We start from the raw sequence: 26,183 nt of genomic DNA on the forward strand, positions 1-26,183 counted from the left end.
AACGGCTGAGGGACCTGGGGGGTTCAGTCTGGAGAAGAGAAGGCTCAGGGGGGACCTGATCGCTGCCTACAACTGCCTGAGAGGAGGATGGAGCCAGGAGGGGCTGGGCTCTGCTCCCAAGGAACAAGGGATGGGACAAGAGGAACCGGCCTCAAGCTGCACCAGGGCAGGTTTAGATGGAGCTGAGGAACAATTCCTTCCCCAAAGGGTGCTCAGGCATTGGAACAGGCTGCCCAGGGCAGGGCTGCAGTCACCATCCCTGCAAGTGCTCACACAACGTGGAGACGAGGCCTCAGTGCCATGGGTTAGTGGTGGCCTTGGCAGTGCTGGGGTAAGGGTTGGAGTGGATGTGGTTAAAGGTCTTTTCCAGCCCAGTTGATTCCATGATTCTAAATCCACGTACAAAGAGTGAACAGCCATTACTGGGGGGGAACACTGTGAAATTCTTCACTCCCCAACCGTGATGAGACCTTACCCCCAGCGTTATACACCAAATACAGCAAAATTAAAACCAACATCATCATAAATAAAGAACATGGAGAGATTTTACATTCAAATTCCTCCCGCAGCCCCGTGACTGAGTAACCCAAAGGGGCCATTTTCCAACAGCATCCATCCAAGTTCTAACCTTCTTCCGAACGTCTCCTCAGCCCTTACCCACAGTAGCTCAAGTGGCACCATGCACACACAGCACAACATCCCTCTGTCCTCCTCTTGCTGAGGAAGAGGTGAGGATCAGGAGTATGTGCATCCTTAGATCTTCACTGACATCAGGGAGATGATGCCATGGCAGATTTTAGGGCATTAATGGAGGTTGGGGAGATTTACTTTATAATAGTCTTTTTTCCATCTCTCTTCCATTTCTTCTCACTGGGAGACACATAGGCAGCATATTGTGTCGTTGCATCAGCACCTTTTCCTCCCAAATATCCTCCAGCAAAAACGTAATATAGGTGTTTGCACCCATCAAGCAAGCTGGAACGTGGAACTGAACCCAACATGGGGTGGCAGATCTTCAGCCAGTCCACACCTCAGATGTCTTCTCCAGCCACAGCCCTCCCTGGGCCTGCCGCCTTAGCGCCAGGCCCGATTCAGAAGCTTCACCTGTGCCAGTCTCTTTGTGATCATGGTAGCAAAAACCAGCCCAAAGAGGACGCTGCTTATAAGCACGTAGTCATAGTCATCCTTCAGGACATCAAACTGCTTCGATGGGTACACTCGGGTCTGGTAGATGTCCAGGCCGTATGCAACAACCTACAGGGATGAGATCATGAGCTGGTAAATGCAGGTTTGAGTGTAGAATCATAGAATGGTTTGGGTTGGAAAGGACCTTAAGATCATCCAGTTCCAACCCCCTGCCATGGGCAGGGTCACCTCACACTAGACCATGGCACTCAAGGCTCTGTTCAACCTGGCCCTGAACAATGCCAGGGATGGGGCAGTGTAAATCTGGTGTAAAACCAGATCATAGAATCATGGAATCAACCAGGTTGGAAAACAGCTTTAAGCTCATCCACTCCAACCCTTACTCCAGCACTGCCAAGGCCACCACTAACCCATGGCACTGAGGCCTTGTCTCCACGGTGTGTGAACACTTGCAGGGACGGTGACTGCAGCCCTGCCCTGGGCAGCCTGTTCCAATGCCTGAGCACCCTTTGGGGAAGGAATTGTTCCTCAGCTCCATCTAAACCTGCCCTGGTGCAGCTTGAGGCCGGTTCCTCTTGTCCCATTCCCTTGTTCCTTGGGAGCAGAGCCCAGCCCCTCCTGGCTCCATCCTCCTGTCAGGCAGTTGTAGGCAGCGATCAGGTCCCCCCTGAGCCTTCTCTTCTCCAGACTGAACCCCCCAGGTCCCTCAGCCGTTCCCCATCACACTTGTGCTCCAGGCCATGCACCAGCTCCGTTGCCCTTCTCTGGCCCCATTCCAGCCCCTCAATGTCTCTCTTGTAGTGAGGGGCCCAGAGCTGAGCACAGGATTAGATACATCAAAACGGATTGAGTGAGGTCTATAGTTCTAATTAAAAGAAGAAACACTGAAGTAGTGAGCAGCCACTTGACAAGCAGTCACAGAGCTCCCTGCCACAGGCTGCAGCACCACCCACTACCTCCTTATCTCTACATTGAAGCTTCCAGCCTGTGCTCACCAGACATGTAGATTCTAGGCCAGAGGGGGCTGTATAAATCCCTCTCATTCGGGATATGGTTTGATTGTAGTTGATAAACCTCTCAGCATGGATCTGCACATCAGGGGAGTACGGAATCAGGTTCTCTTCTCTGAAAGGCATTTAGAGAGAAATCAAAACCCAATCAACCAGCATATGGAGGACATCACCTGCGTTTCATATCTGATCATCACAAGCTGACCTGAAACAGCAAATTTAGTGGCTTTTCCCAGTGCAGATTCATTTTTGACGCAAGATGAAAATCGAACATGCCACTGGGTCAGACTGCACTGCAACAGCCCTCTGAAGTGCTAAAAGTAAGTGTAATTCTAAAACCTTCAGGCACTCACTATGCTTGCTACTTCTTAGAGTGGAGACAACACTCATTTTGCTAATGGTAAGATCTATTGTATCACAAACATTTTCCATGGTCACAGACTGGGAGCAAAGTGACCTCACTTCATTTAATGCAAGAATTGCCCTGAATCTGTCCAGAACAAGTTGTTCTACTTGACACAACTCTACTACACACAAAACAAATCCCTCCCTCAAAGCTGTCCACGAATAGTGGTTATCCTACTTTCCTTACCTGCTTTGTTCCGTGGGGATCTCTGGGCGGCGAGGATCCAGCAGAGCCTTGGGAAGGGAGAGGATGGCCCCGGAGGGAAGCCCAACTGTGTGTTAAAGAAACACATCTTAAGAATGGCTCTTTCTGACAGCGTTTCCTAGCAGCTCACATAAATGCTCTCTTGGTGCCTATCCCTGCTCTTGCCAGGAGGCCAGAGCAGCCCACAGGCATCATTTTTGGTGGCAAACTGATTTTCCTTGGATTTCAGTGTCAAACCTGCCTTGTGCAGGCAGCATCAGCACATGCAGAACAAAGCAGGACATACTCACCGAGCAAGTGCCGGCTGGTGATGCCCCGCTCAGTGATGGTGGCCTCCATGGCACTGATGGCAGACGGAAAGATGTAAGACTGCTGGAGAACCTGAGGTAAAATCGGGCGGTCCAGGGAGCTGAAGGCTGTGGCATTGTATTGCTCTGTCCCCTCATACAGCTCCAGCACAGTGAACTCATTCCGACGTGCCTTTGTGTTCCAGTACTGGTACTGAAATGAGAGAAGGGTTTTAGGAATACAAGGCAAGCAGAGTCACTAATACAGAGAGGTAACAGGAAATCCCAGAGTGGTTTAGGTTGGAAGGGACCTTAAAGCTCATCCAGCTCCAACCCCTGCCACGGGCAGGGACACCTTCCACTAGAGCAGCTTGCTCCAAGCCCCTGTGTCCAACCTGGCCTTGAACACTGCCAGGGATGGGGCAGCCACAGCTTCTCTGGGCACCCTGGGCCAGCGCCTCAGCACCCTCACAGGGAAGAGCTTCTGCCTAAGAGCTCATCTCAGTCTCCCCTCTGGCAGGTTAAAGCCATTCCTCTTGGCCTGTTCCTACAGGCCCTTGTCCCAAGCCCCTCTCCAGGTTTCCTGCAGCCCCTTTAGGCACTGGAGCTGCTCTCAGGTCTCCCCTTCAGGAGCCTTCTCTTCTCCAGGCTGACCCAGCCCAGCTCTCTCAGCCTGGCTCCAGAGCAGAGCTGCGCAGCATCTTTGTGGCCTCCCTTGGACTTGCTTGAACAGTTCCATGTCCCTCTTGTGTTGAGGACACCAGAGCTGTGCACTTTACTGCAGGTGGGGTCTCACAAGAGACACATCTCAAAAAATCCCAGAGAATGATCAGAAAGTCTTTTCCACACAGGTTCAGCAACTGCCCAACCTCCCAGACATAAAGAACCAGCTAAGAACCACTCCTTACCACCACCCAGTTCTCTGAGTGAACCATATGGACAGGTCCCTTTGCTTTCTTCTGCACTGAGGAGTGGATGATCCTGCCTGTGACTCCATCAATCAGATATATTCCAATGAACGTGCGCTCGTGATGTGTATCTGTGCTCTCTGTCACCACAGCAAGCAGGTTGGGATTCAGGGACTAGAGCAAAAGAGAGAATCACCCTCACTGTAGTGCTATAGGCCCCTTATTTATACGCATTTCATCTGGAACTAAGCATATAATAGACAAAGTATGTGGTCAGTGAGCCATACTGAGCAAAAATGGCACCACAGGGCAGTTATTCTCCACATAGCACCTAGAAACAGCGCTGAGATCTGCTCCTGAGGTAATGCAGCAACCAAAAGCCAACAAAAAGTTCAAAGGCACCTTATAGAGAACGCTGCGGTCTCCCATCACCCGGCCCTGGGAGTGCACGTGCTCATTGGACCTCTTCCCCTTCACACTCACTATCCTCTGCACTTCGGTGGGTATGACCACCTCCCAGCTCTCCTCTGTTGTCAGGTCCTGCAGGAACAAAGCACCACGTTGGAAGTTTTATCCTGTCCTCGAAAGACATCATCTCTGCCTGTAAAATGCTTTTGAAATGGAAGTGTCTTGGGCACATTTTGAGGCTGAACTGTTTTTATCTGGAGCAAAATTCCTTAAGTCCAATGAAGAGAGCTACCATTAGCCAGAGGATGTTCAGGACTTGCACTGTAATGAGTCTTCCATACCTTTTTCAGCCTGAATCCAGAAAGTCTTCCCTGCTCAGCATCAACTAGATAAAAAAAGATGGAATGAGCCATTTCTCTTAGCTGGCGAAGGACATTTTTAGTCGCTGGGAAAGCTGTAACCTGGAAAATAATTGAAACAGAGGTTAAAGACCAAGTGACAATAACCCCAAACCACCAAAATCCAGTAAAACAGCAGCACAGAAAGATTGTTTCAAACACATTTATCAGGATGAGGTCTGTTTTACCAGAATAACCTCATAGTTTTGTGAGACCTGTGACTCAATGGCATTTTAATCTTGCTCCAAAGGGAGGAGAATATTAATCAGAACATGAGTAAAACCGTCTCCAGGCAAAACAATTTACCTTGTACTCATCATCAATCAGGAGTAGTACTTTGGCATAATCTTGATCCATAATAGGCAGAAGCAAAGTCTGAAGAATTGGACGCTTCAAAAGAGGGGGAGCTACTTGACTTCTCTTCCCAAAGATGGGGTTAAAGACATACAAGTAGCTCATTTTGGTTTCCTATAAAACAAACAAGATGCAAAGCTTTTTCTAAGGCAGGAAAAAGAGCTGATTTTCTATCTGTTGCTTACTAGTGTCAACTATTCACAGCCTGGATTCCGGGTGTTCAGACTCTCCTCCTGTCCCCACGTCAGTGACAACCAGACAATACCCAAAAAAGAGACTTTTTTCCACTCCTTCAAAGCACACATTTCCAAGCTCAGGAAGCTCAGTAAAGGGAGAGAGGAAAGGGACTCACCTTGTCCTTTACAAGCAAGGTGCATTGTGGAGGGTGTGGGAAATGGGCTGTTGTTCTTTGGACCATCAGCTTAAAGGAGGAGCCCGGTCGCACATCCCTGAGATACTGCTTCCACACAATGGTGCCAGAGCTGCTTTCAATACCAAAAAGCTGAGCAGAGACACAGGAAAACCCAAGTTTAGAACAACACATCTCTGGCATTCAAGCACTGCATCCTTCTTCAGGCTATAACAAAGAAAAGAGACTTAGTCCCTCTCCAAAGCTATCACAAAGCATCCTGCACATCATCTCGCCATGTTCTGCCCAGAGTCTGACTAAAACCAGAGCAGAGACTCCTTGCTACAGACTAGAAGCAGATTCCTACCCTGGCTTCCTCACCTTTCCTGAAGCAGTGACCATCACCATCATTTTCTGGAGGTTGAATTCATCTCTGGCCAAATTGTCAATGTTAATCTCATTTTTAATCTGGCTCCGGGGTTTCCTGGCATCATAGAACATCTTCCAAAGATGAGCAGTCCAGGCTTGCAGCAGGATGAGCTGGGAGGAGAGCCTCTTGAGAAACATCCCCAGCAAGCCATCTGCAAATGGGACCAACACGGTAACAACATAACAAACCATTATGCCCCACTCCACAACTGAAATGATGGTCTCAGCCATAAAGAAGAAATGCTGCCATGCATGAACCTATGATAACTCCTTGCCTCTGCCTCCCACTTCAGAATAGCACAGTTCCAGTTACCATTTCTACAGCAGACTCTGCATTTACCAACCTCTTCCCACTTGACACTGGCACCACTCATTCCAGAAGACATCCCCATCAACTGAAAGCAAACCTTCACGCAGAATACAGCATCTCTTCCTTTGTATCCCTTCTTTCTTACTGGTACACTCACAGTAAGTGCCCACCTAAAGCTTACCCACCTAAAAGGTCTGTATCTCCCTCTGTACTTGTTACTCAGAGCAAGAGAAGCCTTTGAAGTAAAGAAATACTTAATTCTGCCCAATCAAGGTTTATATTTAGCTCCTTGAAACAAAGAGAACACCAGATTTCGACCATCTTTAACCACTGAGGAAGGCAAGCAGAGATCAGACTCCACTAGGAAGCAGTTGTAAGAAATACCAGGAACATTGCATGCAGAGGTTACCTTGAATGGCTGCATCCAGGACAGCAAGAAAAAACAAAGGGGAAAAAAACACTATTGCAAATGAGTCTTACAGAAAGAGTCAAAGGGAAATGTTAAGAAGAAGTGGCCAAAATCCCTCCTACTGCTGCTGACTGGTTATTTAATATAACAACATAACACACTCATGTCATCTGCACTTGGCATTGGACCTCCAAAGTTCAGACAGAAATGGGTTTGTTTCTGCTTGTTTTAATTGCCATCAGTAGAAAATTGAATCCTCTCAGCTCAGATGAAAACAATCAATACATTTATTCAGGAAGAAAACCAAACTCACAGGGGTAATCCTGGTATGTCTACGGCTTACCTGCTTTCTTCCCAAATTCTCCCTCCAGCTCAGCCTGGGCACCTGTCAGAGGTAGATCCACCATCTCCAAGCTTACCACTTCTGCTAGGGACTCCTCTCTATTCCACACAACTTTTCCTGGAAAGAAATGAGGGATCGAATGTTGGAAAAAGAAACTTAGTATCTGGAAATAGACTCACTCAACATAGAAATTATCTGCCAGGGGACCCTTCAGATGCAAATCACTGCTCTTAATGAAACACAAACCAACATCCATCCATCCACCCACCTATCTAATATCATGCAATTAGCTCTGTCATAAAAGACAAATATTTTGCACAACTGGAACCCCTTTTGGGGAAAAGCCACTGAATCAATAAAAGCCATTGTATGAGTGTATGATTCTATGATCTGGTGTTTTAAAAGGGTTACAGTCTATTTAAAGTACGAGATACAGAGTGTGAACAACTGGATTCCTTTTCAGCCCCAGAAAGTTCATGTCACTGAGAAGGACTTTGAACCCTTCCTGCAAATTAACATTTTTGCCATGAGGATCTTTTCCGAAGAAACTCTGAGGAAGATCCATAACAGGACTTGGACTCTCCTCCTACCACAAAGAACATGGCAAAACTGTTTTCTCAGATGAGATGTCTTATGAGGGTGGAAGAATCTCCAGGATCTTTCATAGAATCATAGAATCAATGAGGTTGGAAAAAATCTATAAGCTCATCCAGTCCAACCTTTACCCCAGCACTCCCAAGGCCACCACTAACCCATGGCACTGAGGGAATGGGCCTTGGACCAGTTAAATCCATTTTGCTGGTTTCCAAAGAAAGCAATGATAAAACATAATCATTTGGGACTTGGAATTTTCTCCCTGGCCTACAGTGACAAGGTGTGCACTGTTAAGAATGGAGCAAGCTGCTGTTTGTGCCAGTTACCTGGCTGCTGGAGGAACATCAGCATGTGGTCTTCTGTTTGTACCAAGGCCCGATAGCCCACGGAGTCATCCTTCTTCAGGAAAACTTGGATGTATAGCTGGAACAAAAAGCAAATGAAGCAGTGAGATTAATGATCACATCATGCAACGAGAGAAAACAGAACTCTTGGGTAAATCAAGAGCAAACAGCATGATTGTGTGCAGTAATCCAGCACGCCCTCAGAATGCTTTTCCTCTTGTCCTCCACAGGCAGAGCTCCTTGGAAGGCTCTATCCAGTCTGCCACAGCAGGGTAGGGAGGACACTGCAAGTATGATAATCTCTCCTCACTCACCTGCTGTGGCTTGGCACCACTTGGCTCCAGGTTAAAGGTAATTGTGGTATCCAGCAATCTTTGTCCAGTTTCAACCAGGTAGAGATTAATGTTGCAGGTTTGATTGGAACAGGTCAAGGAGTCCTGTAACACCAGGCAGAAAATAGCTGAGTTAAACACATGTACCACACCAAGTTCTGCAGAAGGATTTCAGACTCGGCAAGAACTGTGGCTGCAGGAGAACTTCAGATTATATATACGGAGCTGCTACAAACAGTCTCCAAAAAGATGGTGTAACACCTTTTGCATTCTGTTCCTACACGCAAAGGAATAAAATGGACTGTCAAGAACTTCTGCTGTTCTTGGGAACACTTCATACCTGCTTCTGGGAATCCTCCAGAGCACGTCCAGCATGCAGGCCATCAGAACTTCCAGGCTTCTGAAATGAGGATGAGAAGAGATAACATGGCAGTAAGAGGACAAAATGAAACAGGTTTTTGAGTGCCTGTCAAGTCACGTTCAGCCTGACTCTGAAACCAGGCAGGAAACAGTCTGTTCTGTTCTATTTCTGACAAAAATGAGACTTATACTCCTCAGAACTGAAATCCTCTGCAAGCCAGTGAAGCTGGTTCCTAGGTTACCTGCCCACCTCAGACAAGGTTCAAAGAGGCTGCACACAGGACAAGATGCTTCATCAAGCCACGAATAGCCTTATCTGGCTACAATCAAGGCCTGCTTGCATTATCATTGTCTTCATATACCTAGGAAGCTAAATAAATCCTCCTCCATGAAGGAAAGCCCTTATGGAATCCACCCCCCTGAGCAGATCCATGCTAGAGCTGTGCTGGTTCCCTAGTACAGACAAACTGTGCTCACCAGCTCGCTCCTGCAGGTCAGGACAGCAGCCACAGTCTTCTCCCCAGTTGTTGCAAAACTCACCAGAGCTGCCTGAAAAGAGAAGAGAGCAGGAAATTGCAAAAGAAACATGAAAAAACCCCAAAACCTACCTGTGCACCAAACTAAGCCATTAGAAACAGATGATCTGTCACAGCCAGACTTTAAATGCCATTGTTTTAACAAATTAAATTATCTAAGACTGAACATACTTCTCAAACATGGAAGCAGCTGACCTGCCACAGGCTTCTGAACCATTATGTCCAGTGTTCCTCAGCTTTTTAAAGCTCATCTGCTTTCAAAACCTCTCAGCTGGTGTATCAAAAGTACTGCTACACCACCAGCCACTTAGACACATGTCTCTACCCACCTCAAAACCAGGGCAGCATCCCAGTGCTGACAACTGTTGGCAAAAATAAAGTTGTTGGAAATAGTTCAGCAAGTAGTATAAATGAAATCAAATGGTGTTCAAGTGTTGCAGCCAAGAGCACACTGAAATAAGCAGCTCAGCAGCTCCTTCAGAAAGCTCAGTACAGAGGTTTTAAGGAATTTTAAGCTGTATTTGGCCCTCTCAACTGGAGTACATTCATCTTGGTTACCTGCTGGAAGTCCCGGAGGTGGCTGAGCAGCCCATGTTTGTACTGCAGCAGAGAGAAGTGGCTCGGAGCCAGCTGCAGGAAGAACTGAGTCCGTGAAGCACTGACTACATTGGGTTGAGTGGCCAATATCCTGGGCTGGAAGCCATCAGCAAACTCCAAGTCAAGTGACTGTGAAGGCGAGACACGTGTTCATGAGAACTTTGTTTTCCCAACTGATACTAATAGCTTCCTTTTCTCAGCAGCAATACAAGCTTTATGAAGAGATTCCCTGTGTCAGGATAAATAAAAGCAGAAGCAAGGAGGCTAAGCATCCTGCTGGAGCCAAGATCTGAAGGCATTGGTCCAGAAGGAATGATTAGACAAAGAGTTTTCTCTCCCTTGTCTCAATGTACGGATCGCAATTCCCTCCCTATCTCTTCAATCATTCTGTACTTTAAAGACAGAACACCCACCACTGCCAAGCACCAAACCAGCTAGACAACGAATTACATACAACTCTTTCTAAGCACTTCTCACCTGCAGTGGGATCTGCCTCATTTCCTGCTCAGTCTCCAAGGAGCAAACATAGAGTGAACGTGTGTCCATGTCCATGCACACCAGCACTGCCTCCCCCACCACGCTGCACACGCCATTCAGGGTCTTCAGCCACGGGGCTGCTACTCTGATCTGCCAAGTGAGACATGAACAAAGCTGTCAATAGAACTAAATCTTCCAAGAACCAACTTGGACACAACTAAAAATTTAAGTCAGTTTTTTCTACTCGTGACCCTGGGAGAAACTGAGATTTCCAGGTTTTGCTTTCAGCAGTGAAACCCATTTATTGGCATGCAGCAATGCCACAGTGAAAGGGAATTTCATCACACCACAACAATTACTCTGCACACCACAGCCCATCTAATTAGAAGTACATTTGTTAACATCAAATTCAGTATTTTGGATCCACAATCAAGCACTACCTGTTTGGTAATTTCTCCATCTTCTACACTGAAGGTTAAAATATTCAGGTGGCTCTGGGGAACAATTCCAAGCACATGGATCACCCCAGTCCCATGGGAATACAGCAACTGGTACTGAGTGCTCTCACTGCAAGAGAGGCAGCAACCATGAAGCATCATCTTCTCACATCAGTTTTCAAAAGCAAAAGGCAAGCACAGCATCCATTCCTCTCCAAGGCAACAAGCTCCCTGCCAGAAGTTTACACTTAAAAGGTGTTCTTACCTTTCTGGCAAGTGTTCCACCCATTTCTGGTGCCCGTTGGAAAGGTAGTGAAGAGAGATGGCTGCTTTCTTCAGGATCGCCACGTATTTTACCACGTCCTGCAGCCCCACCAAACCAGCCACCTGGAAACTAAGCACAGGTCGAGGCAGTGAGTTAGAGAACTGTTTTCTTCTAGGAGAAAATAAAACCACTCCAAACACTCAACATCACTCATGAAGTACAATTTATATCCCACTTTATGTCCTTGCTGATCTCCGCAGAGAGCACTTGGCTGAATCCAGGCACTCCAAATCAGATGCACATCGAACATGTTGTATATTTAAAGAGAAAATTAATCTATGTAAAAACCATACATCTCTTCCTTTTACTGGTTTGCTAAGAAGCAGAAATGGACTTAACTGAAAGGTTCAGGCCTTCCTAAACAATTCATCCCTATGTTATTTTGGAAATGTATTTCCATCTAACCCATCTTTCTCCATAATGCAAGTCCAGACAAGGTCAACAACCCCTTTTTTCCTTCTAGAGCAGCATTACAAACAGGAAAGCCTACCTGCCCGTGTCCAGGGATGTCTCCCAGTTCAACCCTCCAATGTTGGTCTCCCAGGAGCGCAGAATACGTCCAGCATTGGACACAGTGATGGCATCTGCCCAGGAAATGAAGAGAAGACAAACATGGAACATGTACCCAGCACAGGTCAATAAGGCAGTAAGTTCTGGCAAGTTCAGCTCCTGGTCTAACACATGGTTGAGATCCTATGTATGAGGGCAACCACCAGCCCCAGCACAACACCCACGTGTTCTCCTTACCCTGTCCATGGATCAGCATCGCGTCCACTGCTCCTTCAGAGGTTCCCTTGTCTACATGGCGCCACACTGAAACAAACAGAGCGATGTGAGAACAAGATCTGCTCCCCCAAAGGCATTTGTTTGTGGTTATTTTTAAACTTTGGCTCTTTCTGGCCATAAACGTACACAGAGAACAGTCAGCCTGCCCTAAGCAACAGCTTTTGAACTGCCAGATAAATCCTCTTAGTCTGACAAAACAACATTGCCACGATCACCCTCTCAGTGTAGAATCATGGAATAGTTTGTGCTAGAACGAACCTTAAAGCTCATCCAGTTCCAATCCCCTGCCACGGGCAGGGACACCTTCCACTAGAGCAGCTTGCTCCAAGCCCCTGCGTCCAACCTGGCCTTGAACACTGCCAGGGATGGGGCAGCCACAGCTTCTCTGGGCACCCTGTCCCAGCACCTCAGCACCCTCACAGGGAAGAGCTTCTGCCTCATCTCCAACCTGAACTTCCCCTGTTTCAGTCTGAACCCATCACCCCTTGTCCTGTCACTGCAGTCCCTGATGAAGAGTCCCTCTGCAGCATCCTTGTAGCCCCCTTCAGACACTGGAAGCTGCTCTGAGGTCTCCACGCAGCTTCTCTTCCCCAGGCTCAACAGCCCCAATGTTCTCAGCCTGGCTCCATACAGGAGCTGCTCCAGCCCCTGATCATCCCCGTGGCCTCCTCTGGCCTTACTCCAACAGCTCCATGTCCTTCTTATGCTGACGACACGAGCACTGCACACAGTGCTGCAAGTGGGGTATCACAAGAGCAGAGTAGAAGGGCAGGATCATCTCTCTCTACCTGCTGCTCACACTTTGGGGGTGCAGCTCAACACACGGCGGGGGGGGGGGGCTCTGGGCTCAAGCTGGGTCAGGCTCCGTTTCTCATCAACCAACACCTTCCAAAGCCCTACGTAGCGCACAGCTACAAGTCCCACACAGCACAACCCGATCAACCTCTTATCCCCAGTACAACAAAACCCACTTCACTCACGGATTTCACCACTCCTGGAGTTCAGGGCAGCCACGACGTTCTTCTCGGTGGCCACAACGAGCTTCTTGGAACCCTGCGAGGCCTCCAGAGAGGCGAACTTGAGCTTCCCCACGTACTGCTGCCTCCTAGGACAGCAAACGCGAGCGGGTGAGACGGGACCGGGTGAGGGGAAGGCCCCAGGGAGGCCGCAGCAGCGGGATGCAGCACGGCGGGCCTCAGGCTCGCAGGAGGACCCCGGCGCTGTGGAGCTCCCGCTGGTTCCCCCCGCACTCACCAGTCGAACTTGCCCACTTGGTCCTCATAAACAGCTGCCGCCAGCGGCAGCAGCAGCACCCACAGCCCCGCCGCCATGGCAGCGCCAGGCCGCAATCCCGGCGCCCAGGGGTCCTTAACTCCGCGGGGCTGTCATCGCCGCTGCCTGCGCCACAAACCTGCTCTGAAACGCACGACGGACACGCAGGCACCGCGAGAGGCAGCCCGCCGGTGCTCCCGGAAGCCCGCACAGCGCCGCCGCGGGGGCCTCGGAGCACGACAGCGGCGGAGCCATGCCGAAGTCCAAGCGGGACCGCAAGGGTGAGTGCGCCGGGTCCCAGCGCCCCCGGCCCCGCTGCTCCCGCACTAACGTGTTCCCTGCTCCGCTCCCGCAGTCTCCCTGACGCGGACGCCCAGGAAGGGGTTGGAAGCCAAGCAGGCGCTCATCGCCGAGGTGAGTGCCGCCCGGCCCGGCCCCGCGCGGTGCCGCGGCTCCCGCTAACGGCTGCCTTGCAGCTGCGGAGATGCGTGGACACCTACAAGTACATCTTCGTCTTCTCCGTTGCCAACATGAGGAACAACAAGCTGAAGGACGTGCGGAACGCTTGGAAGCACAGCAGGTGAGGCGGGGGGCAGCGGTGGGCAGGGGTTGCTGCCTCGGGGCGAGCGCGGACCGGGAGTTGATGGCTCCTTCCTCCTCCTCCCACCGGTCCAGGATCTTCTTCGGGAAGAACAAAGTGATGATGGTGGCGCTGGGGCGTGAGCCGAGCAGCGAGTACAGGGAGAACCTGCACAAGGTAAGGGTTGTGTCCTGCAAGCTTTGCCCCCAGAAAGCTGGGCTCCCTCGGGTGCTGTAACGTAACCCACCTGTGTTGTCGCACCCACCCCTGTTGTTGCCAGAGCTCAACTCTGGTGCAGGATTGATCCCTGGACACTGCTCAAGTCCTGTGATGGCTTCTGTCTTTCAGGTCAGCAAACACCTGCGGGGAGAAGTCGGTCTCCTCTTCACCAACCGCACCAAAGATGAGGTGGACGAGTGAGTACGCGTCGGTGCAGTGAGCAGCTGCTTGGTTTCCTTCTCCTTGTCTACATCACTCACTGACATTTCTCTTCAAGCAGTCAAGATCTTGTGAGGCTTTTCCACTCATCTTCCCAACAGCAGGGAAGAAGTCACTGCAGCTAAAGCTCTTGTTACCAATCCCTGTCCCAGGTGGTTCTCCAAGTTCAAAGAGGTGGACTTTGCCCGTGCGGGGAACAAGGCGACATACACGGTGAGCCTGGACACGGGACCCTTGGAGCAGTTTCCTCACTCCATGGAGCCGCAGCTACGGCAGCTGGGGCTGCCAACGGCACTGAAGAAAGGTACGTGATGGGGCTGAGAGGGCAAGCTTGGCTTTCACCTGCACAGGTAATGTCTTTGAAAGAGAATATTAGATAAGAGTTTAGGAGAAAATCCCATGGGCAGCTTTATTCTTCTTTGGCTGGTGCTAGAACTCATTGTATTCTTGTGCTGCTCTTCCCAAACCATTGTCAGAGGATGAGCAAGCAACCAGCTCTATCAGATACTGCCTTCCTTCAGTGGTGACCACCAGCATATCTGTATCCTGTTCAGAAACTCGACATGGGGGGGTTTTAAAGCTTATCTCACCCAGCTTCCTGGAGAGTTCCAATATTTGCATGGAATGGTGGTGTTTGTGAGAGCCTTGCTTTTCCCTGGGCTCCTCCAGGATTTCTGAGCCTATTTCAAGAGCTTCTGGTCCCACAGGAGTGGTGACGCTGCTTTCAGATTACGAAGTCTGCAAAGAAGGGGATGTTCTCACCCCTGAGCAAGCCCGAGTCCTGGTGAGTAATGCTGTAACATGGCATCTGCGTGAGCACCCAGTTAACTTCTCAGTTTAATTATGGTGTAGGGCATAGGTTCTGGCGTGAAGGTGAGCAGCACTGCCGGGTATTGCTCAGTGGGGTGTGCAAACTTCCTTACCCCTTCCTAACACAAGTGCTAAAGCTCTGCAGCAGTTATTTTGGCTCCTGCTTTGCTGCAGTTCCCAGCTGGAAGTGGTACTTACTTCCTTGACGTAGTTTTGCTAAGCAGGCCATGGAAATAAGGCAGCAATGACAACTTTGTGTCCTTTCCTAGAAACTCTTTGGCTATGAGATGGCAGAGTTTAAAGTCACTATTAAATTCCTGTGGAATTCTGAGACTGGAGACTTCCAGAAGCTTGTGGGAGATGCAGCGGAGGAGGAGGAGGAGGAAGAAGAGGAGAAGGATGATGACAGCAATGAGGACTAGCAGCAGTCCTATTGCTTGGACACCAGACAGCTCTATTAGAAACAGAGGAGGATGTTTCCCTTCCCTATTTGCACCTGGAGGACAAGGACAATCTGCTCAAATACGCTCTTCATAAAAATGACCTAATTATGCTTTTTTATATATATAAATGTACATAAAGCCTCAGATGGTTGTTGCTGCTGCCTGTTCCTGTTGGAGTACCCTGGGATCTGAGGAAATGCTCCCTCCAAACATGAAAGCACATAAATGTAACAGCTTGGACACAGCGTGCCTGCTACTGGGGAAGATCACAGAGTCATAAAATGGTTTGGGTTGGAAGGGACCGTCAAAGCTCATCCAATCCAACCCCCTGCAATGAGCAGGGGCATCTTCATCTAGATCAGGTTGCCCAGAATGTCTCTAGGGATGGGGTATGCAGCACCTCTGTGGGCAACCTGTGCCAGTGTTTCACCACCCTCAGTGTAAAGGATTTCTTCCTCACATCCAGCCTGAATCTCCCTCTTTTAGTTTAAACCCATCACCTCTCATCCTATCACAACAGGCCCTGCTAAAAAGTCTCCCCATCTTTCTTAATGGTCCCCTTTTAAGAACTGAAAGGCCACAATAAGGCCACCTGGAGTCTTCTCCAGGCTGAACAACCCCAGATCTCTCAGCTGTTCCTCACAGGAGAGATCCTCTGTCCCCCATTGTTTTTGTGGGTCTTCTCTGGACCCCCTCCCAACATGTTGCAGGGGGTTTGCTCCCATCTTCTGACCCAGAGGAGCTGTTAAGCTGTTAAGGTTGCAGAGCATGGATAAGGAGAAGCCAGTCAGGCTGTGGGTTAAGAGACAGACTGTGGTTAGGAGATGGGGGCAGTGCGAGAAAAAGGTTTTATTGTACATAATTATTTAAGATCTCATATTAAGGGTGAACTGGGATTATGTGTCCATTTTTCCCTGATCACATGTGTAAATCACAGTGTGCTGCACAGAGCTGGAAGTCATGAGGGGAGGAGGACGAAGGCACAGCCAACACACCAAGTGCTGACAACTGGAGTGGATCTTGCAAAGCTTCATTAATATTAGTACAGGAAAAAACACATTTGCACATTGATCAAAGGGGCAGGGTGGGCAAGTACCTCTCCAGTGCTTGATCATCCACCTCCATAGCACCCACTTTCTTGTCCCTACCCTGGTCTCTAGCGGAAGTAGTTGGGGCAGTCAGAGGCAGCCAGGCTGCAGGCCTTGTCAAATGCCTCCACCACGGCCGGGAGGAGGGGGCCCTCTTCACTGTAGTTGAGGTTCTGCTCAAGCTGCTCTAAGTTGGACATCCCAATGATCACCGCGTCTCCAAGAGAACCCTGGAAAGTGACAGGAGGTGTTGCTGATCCCAAAAGAAATCTGGTTCACCTCTCAAGCCACAGCTGAAACCTTTCTTTCCAGTAAAGAGCAGCCAGTGGCTCCTTGGTGTTTACACAACTGACACCATGAAGTTCTGTTCATAGGGCAAGAACATCTCCATGTGGCAATGCCTCAAAAGCTGCCAAATCCTACTTTACAAGGAGCTACAGGAACATTTTGGGGAGATAGGGAATATAACCATTAATTCCCTACTTTGACGAAAGGTATCTCCTTGCTGTCTGGGTGGGAAGCCAATACCCCAGTAACTGCCCCTTAACATCTTCCACTTCTCCCACTCCCACAAACACAGGATACCATGAGGTAATAGAGAGCCAGCTTGCTCCTGGTGCATGGCAGGCAGAGTCATGTAGCAATATTCTGTTGGGAACACCAGAAGCCCACAGGATAAGCAAATTAAGAAACCTTGCCCTGGTTGCGAGCCACAACAGCTGCCTGCTGCTCACCTGCAGTTTAGAGTGATGGTACAACCAGCGCAGAGCTGCAGAGGTCAGGCTTGGAGCATTAGAGCCATAAGCATCTTTCAGAGATCCTTCTACTATTTCAATGCCTTCAAAATGGTGCTTTTTCCAGTACCTGCAAGAAAAAAACCAACAAAATCACTCTTTACTGCCCTCGGGATCTAAAGTGACTGGTACATCTATATTCCCATCTAGTACAAGAGGCTTTCAGGAAGCCTCATGCAACTCTTTGTACCCTCCAAGGACTTCTACAATCCCCCACTCTAAGTCCGGAGGAAGCTGAACCTAAAAACACTCTGTGAAGCTCAGTCACAAGCTACAGCCCCAACCACATGCACAGACACAAGCTTTGGTCAATTCTGCTTCCTCTTAGGTGATTACTACTGCGTTTCCATGCAATCATTCCTGCCCCATCTCCCTGCTCATCTATCAGCTCAAAACATACCTGTCCCTGTAAACTTGAGCCCAGTCATTCCCAAAAAATCTTCCCGTGGGCTGACGTGTGTCTTTGTCCTCATACTTGTATTTGCCAGTCAACAGCCCTCCTGCAAAGGATCAGCAGCACATTTGGGGATGAGCTGGCTCTTCTACAGCCCCCACTTTGCATAGGTTTGGTTTCCAAGTCTCACCCTTTCCCTCACTGTACCTGCAAGTGGGTTGTAGGCATAGAACCGCAGCCCGTAGTGTCTCAGGCAAGGGAAGAGCTCAGGTTCCACCTGGCGAGTGGTCGCGTTGTACATGCCCTGCACGAGGATGAGGGAGATAAAGAACTGCAAACACCAGCTCAGGGCAGTGGGCACCTGAACAGCTTTTTCCCCACTCTTCCCTGACAGCACTCTTACAGCTCTGGGTCACACAAGGTTATTCTCTGCTTAGGAACAGACTTCCTAAGGTCATTGATTTTTAAGTTCCACATGAAGGGAGTCAATGACTCGGGGAACAAACGCGGACTCAGCTTTCTCCCAGAAGTGACCTCAGCTTTCTAATCACACGTGTCCTGACAGGACTTCCCAGGCTGACTGCCACAGCTTCCTCTGCTCTGTTATCTGGGAGCTGGTCCAAGATCTGGGAGCCCCAGACACTTCCGCACAACAGCTGCCCATTGCTGTAAGGACAGTGAGAACCATTTCTATGCCATTCTGAGCTGAACGTTTGTATTCCTCTGGTTGGATTCATCTCAGCCTCCACAAAAGATGCGCCAGGCCATGTGCAGCCCCATCCCTCACCTGGTACACAGTTGGCATCACCCAATTGTTGTATTTGCAGATGGTGCAGATTTCTGCCACCTCCCATGCTGCATAGTTGGATAGACCAAGTTCCTTAAACTTCCCCTGCAGAGGAATAAAAGGCATATTCAGGTCCAGGTTTTAGAAGCGCATTTGTACCCAGACAGTGCAAGGTAACAGTGAAATGAACAGGCACCAAATTTTAGTCCAGAGTTCCCTGCTCATCTCTGTCCTCCTTTTCTATGAATTATAAGACCCAACAGAAATATTTCCTGTCCATTTTGAATTCACACCTTCTAATTTAAACGCCACTATTGGCCTAATGCCATTCAGGAATTCTTCCTTCAGCCATTACCAGCACTAATTTTAACCTAATCAGTTAGCACTGAAAGCAAAGTCCAGATGGTATCATGCTTTCAAGAGCTCTTGGGCACAAAGTGCACCACGTGAGCACGCAATGGAGTGTTAGTCAGGGCTTTGCCCTGGCCATTCTTTGTCCCTTCCTCCTTGTGTTGTGCAAACCCAGTGCTGAAAAAGAGCACAAGCAGCCCTGGTTTATAAGAGGTAAAGAGAGGGAGGTAACCACGAGATGGTCCAGGCTTGCTCTTCCCACTTTACCTCTTTGTGCAGCTCATTGCAGGCACGCAGCGTCTCCTCCACCGGGGTCCCATGGTCAGGAGCATGGAGATAGAAGAGCTCCACACTCGTCCTCTTCAGCCTCTCCAGGGATGTGTTCAGCTGTGACCGCAAGCTCTCGGGCTTCAGCGTCTTCCCATCCCAGGGGTTGGCCTTGGTGGCGAGTTGCACTGGCAGACAGAAAGGGACAATGAGCAGGGATGGCTCCACCATCAGCAAAGGCATAAGGGGCACAACTCAAGCGCTGCTTGGGGTGTTTCAGGGAAGGTGCCTCTCTCCAGGAACCACATCAGCCTCTCAGGGGGGCTCTTCTCCTCAGGGACTGCAGGGCTGCTCTAGAGGAATGCGCTTCTCAAGGCACAGAGAGCAACGGAATCCCTTCCTTTCCTTCAGGGATGGCATCAGCTTGGCAGGGAAAACCCTTCTCCCCAGGGAACAGGTCCAGAGGAAGTCCCTTATCCCCGGGAATGGTGCCAGTCTGGCAGAGGAAACCCTTATCCTCATGGAACACGTTCAGGAGTAGTCCCTTCTCCTCAGGGTCGGTGCCAGCCTGTCAGGGAAGCCCCCTCTCCCTCCAGCCCCACTAAGACCATCCCCGGCCGTACCGGACTCGGTGCCTGCAGCCAGCAGCGCGCCCAGGATTTTCTCCGATTCTCCCGCCGCGTACATGTACGCGGTGTCGACCAGGCGGTGCCCGCGGCTCAGGAAGGCGCGGAGCAGCGCGGCACTGGCCTCCGGCCCTGCCCGCCGCCCCATCTCCATGGCGCCCAGCACCACCGCGGGCCGCGCACCACCAGCCGCCATCGCTGCCGGAGTCACCGCGCATGCGCGGGGAGTGCGAGAGACGCTCGTGCCCCACTTGCAGGCGCATGCGCGGTGCTGAGGAGAGCTCTCAAAACCTGGCTGTGTTTGGCGTGAAAAACACCCGATTCCGGCAAAATTAGGGTTGTGGGATAGCAGCGGCTTCCTGGGGAAGTAGCGGGAGTGGGAAGGCACCAGTAGGTTCCGATAAAAGTGGTGGGTTTGTAAAAAATTACCTGACAAAGCAGCTGGTTGCGAAGCAAAGCGAGTTCCTGAGCGCGGCTGAGGGACCGGCGGGTGTGGAGGGAGTTTGCGGGAGGAGAAGCAGCAAAAACCAGGAGTTTCTGAAGAGAAAGAAAGGCGGTTCCCAAAAGGCCACCGTGGAGCGAGGTAAGTCCCTGCCCCGCAGGGAGCAGCGCTTTGGGGTGCAATCCTGGCGGGTGGCGGCATTCCCGGCCGGTCATCCCACTGGATCCAAATTAAGGCCAGTGAAGGAGCGGGGTGAATCCCTGATCCACAGAGGTTCATTTCTTTGAGGGCAAATCCCGCTGGGTGACGGCATTCCTGGCTGGTTATCCCACTGGATCCAAAGTTAAAGCCAGTAATGAGGTTTTTGCAAGGCTTTTGGAGGAGCTCCAAGCCTCTTCCTAACAGAGCTGTTTTCCTCCAGCGTTATTAACTTTTTCCTATGTTTTTTCCCATGTTTTTCTCACGTTACCATGTTTTCCCACAGCATTATCCCACCTGACCAACACCTGAGCACTAGAGGCCATGGATCTGCGGCACTGGAGGCGTCTCCAGCTCGGGAACTTTTCTGACTGTCCCAACGGGTCCCGCTGGGTGATGGATGTGTTCAATGAGTGTGCCCAGGACGGCCGGGACATCGCCAGTGTCGTCCTGGGTCTGGTTTCCATCTTCTGCTTTGCAGCTGCCTCTTTCCCGTAAGCATCACTCCCAAACCCCTTCCCATGGGATAACACTCCTCTCTTAAATCCAGCTTCAGGCTCGAGCTGCCTGAGTTAACTCTCCCCAGCAAAAGCAATCAGGGCTGGAAAACCAGGGTTTAAGGGGTGCAGAGGGAGCCAGCAGCACAGCCCCGAAGCTTTGTTTGTTGTTATATTGCTAATACCATGTTTGGCAGCTGTAATAACCCACGTAAGCCAACTGCAATGCAGTCCTTGCAGGTCACGCTTGTGGATGAAGCGTTTCCAGGGGCCCTGGGCTTCTTGGAAGTGCTGGCACAGCTGTGGCAGGGGGAATGTGGTGGGTCTTGGTGTATCATCAGGTTATAAAAGGACATGGAACTGTTGGAACAAGTCCAGAGGAGGCCACAAGGATGATCAGGGGCTGGAGCACCTCCTATGTGAAGATAGGCTGAGAAAGTTGGGGCTGTTCAGCCTGGAGAAGAGAAGGCTGCGTGGAGGCCTTGGAGCAGCCTTCCAGTATCTGAAAGGGGGCTATAGGGATGCTGGGGATGGACTCTTCATTAGGGACTGTAGTGGCAGGACAAGGGGTAACGGGTTCAAACTTAAACAGGGGAAGTTTAGATTGGATATAAGGAAGAAGTTCTTTACTGTAAGGGTGGTGAGGCACTGGAATGGGTTGCCCAGGGAAGCTGTGAATGCTCCATCCCTGGCAGTGTTCAAGGCCAGGTTGGATGAAGCCTTGGGTGGCATGGTTTAATGTGAGGTGTCCCTGCCCATGGCAGGGGGTTGGAACTGGATGATCTTAAGGTCCTTTCCAACCCTAACTATGATTCTATGATTCTATTTCATAACCAGAGAGGCACTTTCTGCAACTGGTGCTTCTCCTTGCTGCTTTCTACCCCTGCATGAGGGATGGATCGCAAGGGCTTGAGCCCAGTATATTGATGCCAGTGTGTCACAGGACTTCTCACAGGGGTTGGCTTGCAGAGGGATTGCCTGAGGACAGGAAATCTCTACTTCCCCGCTCCTGGTGCTGAGTGCTTTTCAACTGCAAAATGATGCAGGTGGGAGCAACAGGGAATCCTGAGGATGATTCCCAGGTAGCGCTGAACCATACAGGGGTTATGGCTTGTGTCTCTGCAGGCAGTTTTACCAAGCCTGCAAAACAGGCATCATGGACCGGGCTCTCTCCATATATTTCCTGCTGGGATGGCTGGGCGGAGACCTCCTAAACCTCATTGGTTCCTTTCTGGCTCATCAGTTGCCCCTGCAGGTACCAGCTGAATTGGTGGGGTTGGGTTGGCTCTCAGGCACCCTAAACTGTAGGGAGGAGGGATGTGTGCTGCTTAATCCAACACCAGAGACGCAAACAGCCCCAGGCTGCTCCCTGTCCTCCTCCTGGGGATAATTCCTTCTCCTCCTGGGATGCTGGCTCATCTCAGCTATTAGCTGGAAGCCTTTCTGTGGGTAGAACCAACCCATCCTTCTCCCCGTAGGTTTACACAGCTATTTACTATGTGCTCGCAGACCTGGTGATGTTGGCTCTCTACTGCTACTACAAAGTGAAGAACCAGGGTGGAGGATGTGAGTTGGGGTTACAAGGGTGGTGGGGCTGCCTTTTGGGCTGGCTTGTGCCTTGACTGTGGATCCAGGAGGGGGAGGAAGCCCTGAGGAGATGTGTTGGGGCTGAGGTGCTTTGCAGATGCATTGATATTGCTTAGTGCTTGCTGGTCTTTTTAAACCCCAACATAAACCTTTTTGTAGGGGTTCTTGTTGCCTCTTCTTGAAATTTCATCATTATATTCTACCTGGGATGAATCAAGAGTAGTCAGGATGGAAAAATGGGATAATAACCAGGGATCACTGAGAGAAGAAATGGATTGCTGCTCCTGAAACCTAGCATTTCCCCCTGCTGATCCTACACCTGCCTCTGTCTTCCGCAGTGCAGAACACACAAATCTAAACACATGAGCACAGCATCTTAGAAAGCTCTGCACACGTTTTCCCTTCCTACAGTAATTCTTAAGGTAATTTTGCCTTAGTAGCCGTAACAGGCTCTTCAGGGTCATGGCACCAAGCCCATCAGGGTTCAAGCAGCATGTGGACAATGCTCTTGGTCATATGGCTTGGTTTTAGGTAGTTCTGCCAGGAGCAGGGAGTTGGACTCAATGACCCTTGGGGTCCCTTCCAGCTTGAGAGGTTCTATGCTAACCTGAGCACCTATGAGAGCCAAAGCCAGCAAACAGCTACCAGCCATGCCTGGGGCTTCTGCAAACAGCTATGCACAGTGTCTGGGTGGAAAATAACCCCCCTGGGAGCTGCATTAAGTACAGAAAGAAATTCGGGGGTCAGCGCTCCTCTTACAATTAGTGGCAGCCTTGATGTGATGGAGAAGTTCCTCCCTGTTCAAATGGAGTAAAAAGGGAACCTGGACTGTTCTTGCAAGGCTTGAACAGCAAGAGGAAATCCACTTTTTAGCATTGCAGCTATCTCTGACTATAACAGGCATCCCTGGGACCCTGATAACTAGTTAACTTACTAAAGCCATTAACTTACTAAGCCAGTTGGTATTTGGCTCATCAGCTGTCTCACTTTGTTAATGCTAGAGAGCTTCTTGACAGAATACAACCCAAGTCTTGATGTTGAGGCTCAGTCTGGCAGGGATTTGAACATGTGCTGGGGTGAGTTAAGCCTGTGAAAAGCTTCTAGATGGAGGAGATGATTTTTGAAGAGCCCTAAGCACAAAGAAGCTCAAGTGCTCTCAGCCTGCTGAGATAGGAGTAGTTTCCTCCCTGATAACTTACAAATCGCATGTATTGCTGCGAGATAAAAGTGCCCACAGCAGCTATTGGTGCTGGCTGTGCAACCACAGAGATTAGAGAGAGCTCAAAGGGCCCAGAGGGAGCCCTGGCACCTACCACAGCTGCTGGGCTGCACTGGGGGCTGGGAGAGGAGCTCCCCTGACCAGCCTCTGCTTGATCCCCTGCAGTCACTGCCCAGATCAACACAGCCTTCCTCTTCCTTTCCCTGGGGACACTGTCGACCATTTCCTTCCTGGGCAGAGGTGCTGATGTGGCACAGGACCCGGTGGTGTTCAAAGGAAGGTCCCTGCTCTCCACTCATGTGGGTGAGCTGATGTCAGAGGTGAGCTGAGTCCTAAAGCTGGGTGATGGGGAGAAGAAGATAAAGCTCTGGTGGGGTGGGCATGTCCTGCTGGACCAATGCATCCTGCTTGGTGGGGAGATCCAAGGGCAGGGGTTTGGCCATGCTATGGCCTGGCACAGAGCTGTGGAGAGGGTGGTGAGCGCATCTCTGAGAACATGGGGCTGCTCAATGCACCCCTTTGCCTTGCAGCCTTTCACCAGGAGTGAGATCATTGGCTTCACCATTGGCTCTGTCTCCTCTGTGCTGTACCTGTGCTCCCGAGTCCCCCAGATCTACACAAATGTAAGTGGTAGGACAGGTCCTGGGGTCCTGAGGTGTCAGATGGAAATGGTGGTGGGATCACCTTTCTCCTCCTTGCTCAGAGGTCCCATCTCTGATCACTTCATAAGGGACTATTTTTCTGTATTTCTGCTCCAAAACATTAATTTTTCTCCCTTCCCTTTTACATAATATTTTCAGGGTGGTGCTTTCACTTTGTCTTAATGTATAAGCAAAGGGGGGAACTAAAAGGCTCTTGGCATTGAGTCACCACCTTTTTTCTTCTCTTTTTTTTGGGGGGGAGGGTGATTAATAGTGCTTCCTAGTGAGATTTCAGAGCTGCACCCAAGCTCCTCTCTCTGGCCTCTCTTCTGCCAGTACAAGAGGAAATCCACCATTGGGATCTCCTACTCCCTCTTTGCCCTGGTGATGCTGGGGAACTCGCTCTACGGCCTCAGCATCCTCCTGAAGAACCCTGAGCCAGGGCAAAGTGAAGGGGACTACGTCCTGCACCACCTCCCCTGGCTGGTGGGCAGCCTGGGTGTCCTTTCCCTCGACGTGGTTGTATCCTTTCCCTGGCCGATGTTTCCCTCCTGGATCCAGTCCCACCTTTGGGCAGGCAGGGCTAGGCAGCAGTGGGTGGGTTGGTGCTCATCAGTGACTGCTGTGAGCTGTGCCAGTGAGTAATTCATGGTGTTGCAACAGCTGAATGCTTCAGACCCTTGTGTGCACTAAGCTCATCCTGTTGCCATGTCCTGGCACAAACAGCCTTTTTCCAGGTGATGAGACCCAATGCATCCATAGATCCACCCTTGCTTGTGGGAAGAGCCTTAACTGCTCCTCAGATCTCCTTCCAGTTCCTTGCTTATCGGGGAGGAAAACCTGGCACCCCTGAAGAGAGGGGTGCTCTTCTCGAGGAGCAGGGGGACAGCCTGGAGAGCTGACAGAGGGACCTGCCCCGGAGGCAGAAGAGGAAGATGCAAACACAAAAGCTGACCTCAGCGCTGGGCAAACTAGCTCCTCCACCCTGGCAGGTCTTGGGAGAAGAGGACTTGAGCCAGTGGGTGACATGTTGTGCTGCTAAAGCCTAGCTGGGTGGCAGAGGGTACTGCTGAGAGGCCTGGTGCCTCTTTGATACCAATGATGCTATTGGGATGAACAGGGAATAACTTAGTACCTCAAAAGGCTGCTCTTCGTAGCTCTTACCGCTGAGCCCAGTCACTTTAGCTGCTGCCTCTCTGGGGTGATCTGGAGCTTCCTCAGTGCTGTCAAAACATGAGAAGAGCTTGAGGGGCTGTGGGGAGGGAATGGAGATGAGTGACCCACCACAACCATGAGCAGCAGTTACCTCTGTGGGCCTCGTGTCTCCACTGCCTCTTTCTAGAAGATACCTCAGTGACTGGGCCCAGTTCAGAAGGAGGGAGGGAAGGAGCAGCGTAACCAAAGTGTTTCACTCCACACAAACCTGTTTGAATTAGCACGGCTCATGTCCATAAAACAAGTCCTTGCCCATGTGCCTCCTTGGGTTTTATTTGCCAGTTCATCTGGCAGCTCCTGCCTCTTTCTCACTGTGTCTCATAATCCCCATTGCTCTGACTTCCCATTTGAATTGTGTGGGTTTCTTGGGGAAATTGCTTCATTGCTCTTTGGGAGCTGTAGAGGTGGTCACCCAGGCTGCTGCTGCCTGCACTTGCTCTGCTGTTTGGTTCCTACTCTCTTGTTGATGGATTTATCCTGCTCCCAGGGCCCTGCACACCAGCACAGTGGCTTCTTGACCACAGAAGGAAGCAGCAGCTTGGGAAAAACAGCGTCCGCAGGTGCTGAGCTCCTTCTGCTGGGGAGGAGCAGCTCCCTCTCACAGGGCAAGCAAGAGCAGAATCAACACTTGTAGGCCCTTCAAGGAAAGCTAATGCAACTTGTCCTTTTACAAGGGCCTGTAGGGACAGGCCAAGGGGAATGGCTTTAACCTGCCAGAGGGGAGACTGAGATGAGCTCTTAGGCAGAAGCTCTTCCCTGTGAGGGTGCTGAGGCGCTGGCCCAGG

The 26,183-nt window shown here is 50.4% G+C and overlaps 4 protein-coding genes across 9 annotated transcripts; 2 read left to right on the forward strand and 2 right to left on the reverse strand.

Annotated features, from left to right (window-relative positions):
- Positions 1 to 523: 523 nt before the first annotated feature.
- EMC1 (ER membrane protein complex subunit 1) lies at positions 524 to 13,121 on the reverse strand. Of its 2 annotated transcripts, XR_013958189.1 has the most exons (24): positions 13,004 to 13,121; positions 12,730 to 12,854; positions 11,711 to 11,776; positions 11,454 to 11,547; positions 10,904 to 11,032; positions 10,642 to 10,768; positions 10,202 to 10,351; positions 9,686 to 9,853; positions 9,069 to 9,140; positions 8,572 to 8,631; positions 8,214 to 8,336; positions 7,882 to 7,978; positions 6,962 to 7,078; positions 5,852 to 6,051; positions 5,474 to 5,623; positions 5,074 to 5,235; positions 4,711 to 4,830; positions 4,364 to 4,501; positions 3,962 to 4,135; positions 3,057 to 3,267; positions 2,749 to 2,833; positions 2,142 to 2,271; positions 1,557 to 2,011; positions 1,123 to 1,254 (listed from the first exon to the last, which is right to left on the reverse strand). XR_013958189.1 is itself a non-coding variant. In XM_080631423.1 (23 exons), exons 1-23 carry the CDS (start codon positions 13,078 to 13,080, stop codon positions 1,075 to 1,077), a joined length of 2,955 nt encoding a protein of 984 aa, XP_080487549.1. In that variant the 5' UTR covers positions 13,081 to 13,121; the 3' UTR covers positions 524 to 1,074. The 2 variants fall into 2 exon arrangements, 1 of the variants encoding a protein (XP_080487549.1); XM_080631423.1 differs by lacking the exon at positions 1,557 to 2,011 and having other exon boundaries at positions 524 to 1,254.
- MRTO4 (MRT4 homolog, ribosome maturation factor) lies at positions 13,079 to 15,436 on the forward strand (the record flags this gene model as incomplete). 2 transcript variants are annotated; one of them, XM_080631426.1, is made up of 8 exons in its annotated part: positions 13,132 to 13,302; positions 13,377 to 13,435; positions 13,498 to 13,601; positions 13,697 to 13,778; positions 13,950 to 14,017; positions 14,192 to 14,343; positions 14,747 to 14,823; positions 15,119 to 15,436. In XM_080631426.1, the coding sequence occupies 8 exons, from the start codon at positions 13,275 to 13,277 to the stop codon at positions 15,269 to 15,271; spliced, it is 723 nt and encodes a 240-aa protein (XP_080487552.1). In that variant the 3' UTR covers positions 15,272 to 15,436. The 2 variants fall into 2 exon arrangements, with proteins under 2 accessions (XP_080487551.1, XP_080487552.1); XM_080631425.1 differs by having other exon boundaries at positions 13,079 to 13,302; positions 13,377 to 13,601.
- LOC308228222 (aflatoxin B1 aldehyde reductase member 2-like) lies at positions 14,027 to 19,800 on the reverse strand. 3 transcript variants are annotated; one of them, XR_013958190.1, is made up of 8 exons: positions 19,597 to 19,800; positions 18,974 to 19,161; positions 18,356 to 18,460; positions 17,776 to 17,872; positions 17,575 to 17,674; positions 17,115 to 17,244; positions 16,389 to 16,610; positions 14,027 to 14,396 (listed from the first exon to the last, which is right to left on the reverse strand). XR_013958190.1 is itself a non-coding variant. In XM_080631424.1 (7 exons), exons 1-7 carry the CDS (start codon positions 19,793 to 19,795, stop codon positions 16,449 to 16,451), a joined length of 981 nt encoding a protein of 326 aa, XP_080487550.1. In that variant the 5' UTR covers positions 19,796 to 19,800; the 3' UTR covers positions 16,123 to 16,448. The 3 variants fall into 3 exon arrangements, 1 of the variants encoding a protein (XP_080487550.1); XR_013958191.1 differs by lacking the exon at positions 14,027 to 14,396 and adding an exon at positions 14,881 to 15,345; XM_080631424.1 differs by lacking the exon at positions 14,027 to 14,396 and having other exon boundaries at positions 16,123 to 16,610.
- An 88-nt stretch (positions 19,801 to 19,888) lies between these two features.
- On the forward strand, positions 19,889 to 26,177 carry SLC66A1 (solute carrier family 66 member 1). Of its 2 annotated transcripts, XM_080631177.1 has the most exons (8): positions 19,889 to 20,182; positions 20,526 to 20,733; positions 21,862 to 21,991; positions 22,215 to 22,302; positions 23,708 to 23,862; positions 24,073 to 24,165; positions 24,520 to 24,705; positions 24,987 to 26,177. In XM_080631177.1, exons 2-8 carry the CDS (start codon positions 20,564 to 20,566, stop codon positions 25,083 to 25,085), a joined length of 921 nt encoding a protein of 306 aa, XP_080487303.1. In that variant the 5' UTR covers positions 19,889 to 20,182; positions 20,526 to 20,563; the 3' UTR covers positions 25,086 to 26,177. The 2 variants fall into 2 exon arrangements, with proteins under 2 accessions (XP_080487303.1, XP_080487302.1); XM_080631176.1 differs by lacking the exon at positions 24,987 to 26,177 and having other exon boundaries at positions 24,520 to 24,980.
- The last annotated feature ends 6 nt before the right edge of the window (positions 26,178 to 26,183 follow it).

This window comes from Psittacula echo, assembly GCF_963264785.1.
Source record: "Psittacula echo genome assembly, chromosome: 17".
Taxonomy (NCBI): Eukaryota; Metazoa; Chordata; class Aves; order Psittaciformes; family Psittacidae; genus Psittacula; species Psittacula echo.